The sequence below is a fragment of the Chaetura pelagica genome, unplaced genomic scaffold, assembly GCF_000747805.2.
Source record: "Chaetura pelagica isolate M959 unplaced genomic scaffold, ChaPel_1.0 scaffold343, whole genome shotgun sequence".
NCBI classification, from domain to species: Eukaryota; Metazoa; Chordata; class Aves; order Apodiformes; family Apodidae; genus Chaetura; species Chaetura pelagica.
In genome coordinates, this window is record NW_009952873.1 from 2,699,566 (window position 1) to 2,707,586 (window position 8,021).

Consider the following 8,021-nt stretch of genomic DNA (forward strand, 5'->3'; position numbering starts at 1 on the left):
ATAGAAACTACAAATTTTGTATGAGTTGTGGGTTTGTTCTCTTTTAAAGGATAATGGAAAGGGGCTATCAGAAGCCTTTTTTTTCTTCTGTGTCTTAGCATTGATGCTGTTTGAACAGGATTTATTTATTTCTTTTATCATAATAAGTTACAGCCAAAAATCATGTGGTAGTTGTTGCTTCTGAGTCCTAGATGTCTGTCCATGCCCTAACACAGGAGGCAACAGGGACAATGAGGTAGGATTGACAAGTCTACTGTAAATCTGAAGAGTATAGTAGAGATTCAGTAGGCTGGACTGGGAAGAGTCTAGGACCGCATACAAAGAGAGAGTGAAATAATTGAGAGAAATATAAAGTTGGATTGCATTAGTAAAAAGCAGGATTAGTACAGGGGTAGATATTGCATGGACTAAATGTGTTAAAGCAGGGATTAGCAGAAGCAATGCAATTCAAGTTTAAATGTTGGGTGTTAAATGAGGAGCATCAGGAATTACTGCAAATTATTCCTAAGGTACAGTGGGAGGATGACTGTGGGTACCTCAAGACAGCATGTTTATCTTGTTAACACTGGAGCACACAAACAGGGCCAGCATGCCTGCAGTGGAGCTGCATCAGTCTGCAAAAGCACATTCTAGCTCCAGTAAAGTGAGTGGTCCCACTCGTTGTGTTTCTGCTCCTTCTGAATTAATGTAGGATATGTGTAGCTGTTCTTAGGATGCAATATTCTAGAACAGCCCATGGTTTGCTCATTGCAATGGTGGCAAGAGAAGCGCCCTTGGTGCCAGCTGCCAAGAGCTGCTGTTTGGTAAAACATGGGGCCAGTGATAACGTGGAGCAGGAGAATGGACCCTTAGTTCTCCACAATTGCTGACTCAAAGAGTTCCTTGAGACTTCTATTTTTCAGAATTGCAAGAGCTGAAAAAAGCCCAGGAGACTGGGATTGTTGTACAGGTATGCTGCTAATCGCCTAGTATGGGAATTCTGTTGACGAGGAAGACAGAAGTGTTTGAATAAGAAATAGAGCACCTTCTAGAGCTTAATCACTAGCTTACTTGGAAACACATTAGACCAAATTTGACCTATGGTGTTTCTATTATGAAGACCAGCAGAAAATTGCAAATGTATAATTTGTGTACACAGCTCAAGAAATACATACATTCCAATAATTCATGTACTTTGCATCAGCCCTTGTTTATCTCTCTCTGTGATATCTGTAGTCAACGCAGTATTTCTCATAGGCTCTGTTTTTGTCTTCTCTGCATCCTGCTTCTCAGTCTGCAACACCTACAAACTCAGCATCCAACGTCCCCGCACAGTTTTTCCCACGCTTGTTACCTAGTTGTTAAATCTTTCTGCAGTGCTTGAATTTGAGGCTTTGAATAGATCCAGTTAGGAGTTCCTCAGTCACAGCTGACAAGTTTTGTAAGACTCTTTATATGAATTTTTTTTTTTTCAAACTGCTTAAGAAACTAATTTCATTTTTTTCATTCCCATAATCCACATTTTTGCATGGATTTTGTGCTGGGGAAGTGTGTGTGGCTTAGGTACTTCAGTAAATGAATCCTCCTTTTTCTATTCAGGGCAAGGTCCCTATGCTTGTGGCCCTATCAGTAAATTTTAACCATGGATTGCAGGGATTTGAGCTCCTTGTTAAAGCAATCAGGCAGCTCAGTCTCTGCTTGAGATGACGTCATGGTTTGAGCCTAACATGACAACAAAGAAAGAGCTACATGGCCACTCACTCAGCTCCCCACACACACTCTGGGATGAGGAGGACAAAACTCATGGGTTGAGACAAAGGACAAGGAGGGCTCTTCACCGATTGAGGTCCCAGGCAAAACAGACTCAACTTGCGGAAAAAAAAAAAATAATTTCACACTTATCAAATACCCAAAGGTCACAGACACAAAGAGCAGGGCTTGCATATGTTATCCCACGCCTCCCTTCTTCCCAGGCCCAAATCACTTTGCTCCCAGTTTCTCTCCCTCCTTCCCCCCAGCGGCACAGGGAGGACAGGGGATGGGGTTTGGAGTCAGTTCACAGGCTGGTGGTTCCTGCTGCTCCTTCCTCCTCAGGAAGAAGGATTCCTTACAGTCCTTCCCTGCTTCCTCACGGGGTCCCTCCCATGGGGGAGAGTCCTCCATGAACCTCTCCTTCCTGAGTCCTTCCCACGAGGTCCGGAGCTGCTCCAGCCTGGGCTTCCCACAGAGTTATGGGCTGCTTTGGGAACAGTCACCTCTCCTAGCACCGGGGTCTTCCACAGCTGCATAATCAGAGTTCACTGGCAGCAAATCCAAGTCCACTGTCTGCAAGATCCACGTCCACTGACCAAGTTCACCCCTCCTGGTGCCTTCAGGGAATGTTCCACCTCCATGAGTGCAGGGGCACAGCTGCCATCTCGCCATGCGTTCGTTGCAGGGAAACTTCTGCTTGGGCACCTTCTTCGCCTTCTTCCTCGCCAACTACCAGCACCACTCTCCTTCCCCAGCACCGGCTTTTCTTTTTCTTTAAGTGCTCTCTGCTCAGGCCTTCTCTCAGTTCTTTCATATGTTAATCGCTGAGGCGCGTCTATTGTGTCTCTAATGGCTCCTTGGCTGGGTTTGGAGCAGGGGGAGCTTCTCAGCTTCTTACCGGAGCCACTCCTGTGGCCCTTCCCCTGCTACCAAAAAACCCACCAAACCAAACCAGAACAGATGCAGTTCAGGGGCTCTCTGTGAAACACACCAGCTAGGGCGTACAGATCCTGACAGGGGCACTGCAGACTGAAAAGTCTGAGAGATAAATCAGTCAGTGCTGATGCAGGCCTCTGTAACTGGACTGTTTCTGACATCCCAGGCAGCTTATTTGAAGTTGCAGGTACCTCCGTGGTGTGCTATGGGCCACAGGTCTCTGCCACCCACAGGCAAGCTTTTTCTACAAAGCGCCAAACTTCCATTTAGACTGGAACAGCTTTTAACCTCGACTGAATTTGGCTGGGTTCGAGCTGATGATTCCAAGGCTGAAAGCATTGTCATTGGCAAATTCATGAGGAATCCATCCTCCCCCAAAGGTACTAATGTTTTACCAGAAAAATAGAAGCTGCTTCCTGAAAGCTAATTTATTAAATCGAGTTCTTATTAACACATAGAGTGAGCCTTCAGCTCTTTCACAGAATAACATTGTCTTTTGTACTTTGCCTTTTCAAATGTGTTCTGAGTGAGACATCTTCTCTTTAAAGCAACTACTCCTACTAGCCAGCATGAAACATTAAAATTGGTATAATAAAACATAATAATAAGACTCCTACAGTTCTGTGCTTTCCCTAGCCAATGCATCAGGAGATTTACAAATGGATACACAAACACATGCTCTGAGCATCCTCCCCTACCTAATTATTTGCACCTTGAAGGATCCCTTAATTTTACACAACATTCTACCTTGGTGAATCTTAATTCCTCTTAAAATGAGTGACCGATAATTAATGATTGGATTAGTTACGGATGACGATTTTTTTTCCCCAACGTGTTGTGCGTTAATAAAGATAGCAAAGTATTGGCAGTAGGAAGGCCAAAACCTTAAACTGGCACTTTCATATCTTTCCTCTCAACTCCCACTGACTGTGCCCAGGCTGTTTGGTAAGGACAACCTGTGGGCTGCTCTCAAAATCTGACCCACGCGCTCTGCTGTTGGTGGCCCTTTACATTTGGTGTAAGGCATTGCTAGAATGGCTATTTTGCAGCAGCCAGCATGCCTCAGTGCACAGGCCAGGGAGCAAACCTCCATGTGCCATCAGGCAGACGAGTCGCTGCGGTAGCCTGTAACTGGCTGCAAGAAGCCACAAGGCTGAAGGAGAAGTGTGTCATGTTTCTGTCTGCTCCAGAAAAAAAGTGTTTTCCAAATGGTGTAGACGTTGCCATTAGGCTGTTGCATTATGAGAAGAGTCTGTCTCTCCTCCACCATATGTGAGTGTCAGCTGAGATGTGTGACATTCTTCACAGGTCTGTGAGATAGTTTGGGTGATGTGATGATCTCTGATCCTGTTTAACCCAAGCCTTGCTCTCTGCCTACAGACTGTTTCCTCTTTCTTTTTGCAGGCTTTTTAGTGCAATTTTAGAACAAGCAACCAAAGCAGATGGGGGGAATTCAATAGGAGGAAAAGGTGCTGGCTTCGATGTTAAAGCACTGCGGGCTTTCCGAGTATTGCGTCCATTACGGCTGGTGTCTGGAGTTCCTAGTAAGTACCGTAGTTTCGTTTCTTTTAGGTTTTTTTTCTTTTAAGTATGGCGTAGGGCAGGAGTAATTTGTATGAAAACTTTGAAGATGGAGTGTGATGCAGTTTATTTTTGGTGTGTGGGAGGCCTTTTTTCTAATTAACGTAGATTCGTGATAAAGTTGGTGTTAATCAAAGGCTGACCAAACCAGAGCTGAAGGGGAATGAAAGTTTCATGGTGTGTCAATATGATTGTGCAACCTTTGTCAACAGGGAAGGTGAGATCTCCAAGATTTTCATTATTTTGAGCAAAAGATCCTTTAAATAATTGTGAAGTCACAGTACATTGTTGTTATTATAAGTATTTGACCTTTATGGAAATGCTGTATGGACATTCGTGTTGATTTTGGAGGGAGAGGAGCTTTTTCATTAAAATTGCATTTTTGTCTTTGTACGTGATGTTTTGGTCAAGAGTGCTGGGGACAATTTAGAACCAACAGGACATAGGGCAATGAGATAGTAATGTTCTGTGTTAGTCTTATTTGCTTAAATTATTTTTAATGCTTCTGAGAAAGTCCTCAAGCACCTTTAGATAGTCTAACATCCATTTTCTTATTTACAATGAAGACATCAGTAACCGAAATTCTGGAAATTCTGTTGTGGAGGTGGAGTATGGACATCACAGTGTGGGAAGATTATATCATTTAGCTTGAGAGTTTATTGTAGATGGGATCCACTGGCCTTTTGAAGAGAGGGTTAATTGAGAGCTGTCATTGTTTTCTATGTTTATAGCAATGAGAGTTAGCAGGAAAAGAGCTAATCTTTTCCAGAATAGCTGTGAAGAGGACTTTGTTTATTTTTGTTTATTTGGAGAGCTTGCTAATTTTATATCATAAGTACTTCTAACATTAGTAATTAAAAAACCTTGAGTCAAGTTAGCATAAACTCTGTGACATCATCTTAAAAATAATTATTTTTTAGGGAAAAAAAAAAAGTGTGAGGTTCTTTGGCTTGTTTTCTGACCCACTAGGTTACATTAGAACCATGTTTGCAGGTTTTTCTCCATGACCATAAAGGGTATAAACTTTTTAAATGAAAGGTGGGGAGCTGGAACACTGATAAAAGCACAAAAAATAATGTTACAATTGACAGCACTACCATTTGTTCTCATAAAAAGCCATGCTCGACAACCTGCCTGCAAGGTCTCAGCTTGTGGTTACTTTGGGTATCTGTGGGTGAGTAGTAAATACTGAAAAGTAAATGTGGTCCATTAGGCAACTAGGACCTTCCCCTCTGATACGGACCTAACAGCCACTATTCATGTCACCTCTACTAGGGATTACTGCATGGGTTGATTAATGCAGACAAATCTGTACCATGCAATACCTTCAGTCCATGCAGAACGCAGCTCTGCTTTTGGTCAGATTTGTCTCATGAAACGTATTCTCTCTGTGGTCTTCACTCTGGGTGAGTCCTTATTTGGTCTAAGTCTTTTGGCACTTCCTAGTTGTGTGTTCACTGTGTGGTAAGGCGAAGGTACTTAAATATGCAGATCCATGAACTGAAGCATTCTTGGTGAGATGCACCTTACTCTGGGATGTGTTCTACAAGTTGCTCTGACATAGGCTGAGTTTAACTGTGCTTACAGTTCTTGCTGTTTTGGAGAACAACATGTGTTCCCCAAGACAAAGGGGTTTTGTTAATACTGTTCAAGTCTCTTGACTAGTGCTCTTAGAGGACTAGAGAAAGCTAGGAAGGGAGCCAGATCTCATACAGTTCGTACCCATAGGCATGTATGATCTTGATCCCAGTGTAGACTATCTAATAGTCCATTTCTGGGTACAACTACCTGAGAAGTATTTAATTTGCACCAGATCATGGTATCCTGGTGCAAGATAACAAATACTTGGTCTAGATAGTGAAATGCCAGTCCAGTGTGAAGCAGGCAAACCATCAACTTGGCCTGACAGACATTCCTAATAGTCTTTACGGTTCTGATTAGGGACATATTTACTGAACCAGGCTCTTTGGGGCTGGTGGGCTTTTAGAATCCTACTGAGGTCTGTAGCTAATGCAGTCTCAGTCTTCACTGTGCAATTCCGAATTGTACAAATGTCTGTTGATTAGCCTAGATAGATGTTATCACATCCACAGGTATTAGAGCATAACTTTTCTCATGAGGCCTTTTAGAGATAAGATTGCCTAAGCCAACCATAAATAGTACATTACAGGATTACATTATTACATAATAAATTAGTCCAGAGATTTAGAAGTCAAATCTCTGGGTCTCATTCAAGTTCTGTCCCTGAGACACTGTAAAAACCAGTGGGTGAGTTACCAACACTGTACTTGCTCTGTTTTGCCATCCATGAAAAAAATGCCTTTTGCTTTTTTCCCCTTCCAAAATCTAGCAGACTTTTCCACTATGAGGAGATGGCCCACACAGATTTGTCCTAAAATTACGTGAATGCAATGTACACTGCACTTTATTCTCACTTAACAGACTCTAAGTGTATGGGAGCTGCATCTCATTAGTAAGGGGGGATCTTTTGGGTCACTGGCTGCCGTCTTCTGCTTGGAAGGCCCAACATCTGCTGCTTGGCTTGAGGTTCAGATCTGACTGCCACTATTTGGAAAAAATAAAAAAGTGTATAGCACAATAATTCTTACAAAGCAAATTTATGAAGCATATGGTGAATTTTTGCATACAAATCTTAAACTTATAAGGATTGCAGTTAGGAAATAGGTTGTCTGAGGTGGAGGATTCGGCTTGCAGCACGGAATAATTTTTTCTGAGTCAAAAGGAGTTTGTGTGAATTTGTTTCTCTCTAGCTCAATCCATAGGAAAGAATCCAATTTAAGAGGGACATCTTGTGTGTTCAGGTTCAAGCATTTAAAGACCTGTTTGAAAATATAGAGAGTTTTCCACATAAGTATGATCAGAAGTAGAGGAAAAGCATATTAATTGCCCTCTGAAGTAAACTATTAGCATCTACAATTTTCAGATGGAGAGACTGAAGCAGAAGTTCAAGGTTTAACACTCTCAGAGTGTTGAACTCTGGAGTGGTATTAGAAGATATAGAGGATAACCAGGGGATCAGGCCCAGTCAGTATGAGTTTATGAAAGGCAGGTCCTGCCTGATGAACCTGATCTCCTTTTATAACCTGATGACCCAACTATTGGATGAGGGAAAGGCTGTGGATATTGTCTATCTGGACCTCCGAAAAGCATTTGACACGGTTCCCCACAGAAGTCTCATTAAAAAACTGGCTGCTGATGGCCTGGATGAGCACACGATCTGTTGGATCAAGCACTGGCTGGACAGTCAAGCCCAAAGAGTGGTGGCCAGTGGAGTCAAATCCGAGTGGTGGCCAGTCACAAGTGGTGTTCCTCAGGGCTCAGTGTTGGGACCATTTCTGTTTAACATCTTTATTGATGATCTCAACAAGGACATGGAGTGTATTAGCAGTAAGTTTGCAGATGACACCAAGGTAGGTGGGAGTGGAGTGTTGATCTGCATGAGGATAGGGAGGCTCTACAGAGAGACTTGGACAGATTAGATCATTGGGCTAATGTTAATGGTCTGGGCTTCAACAAGGCCAGGTGGTGGGTCCTGCACTTGGGCCACAACAACCACATGCTACGCTGCAGGCTTGGGGAAGTGTGGCTGGAAAGTGTCTGGCAGAAAAGGACCTGGGGGTTCTAATTGACAAGCGGCTGAACGTGAGCCAGCAGTGTGCCCAGGTGGCCAAGAAAGCCAATGGCATCCTGGCTTGTATTAGAAATAGTGTGACCAGCAGAAGTAGAGAGGTGATTGTCCCCCTGTACTCAGC

General features: G+C 43.1%; 1 protein-coding gene across 1 annotated transcript in view; it reads left to right on the forward strand.

The window, feature by feature from the left end:
- CACNA1C (calcium channel, voltage-dependent, L type, alpha 1C subunit) overlaps positions 1–8,021 on the forward strand; it is a 414,681-nt gene that overhangs the window by 215,577 nt on the left and 191,083 nt on the right. The window contains exon 4 of the mRNA XM_009995208.1: positions 4,072–4,211. Coding sequence (XP_009993510.1) covers positions 4,072–4,211 — 140 coding nt within the window. The remainder of the gene's footprint in view (positions 1–4,071; positions 4,212–8,021) is intronic.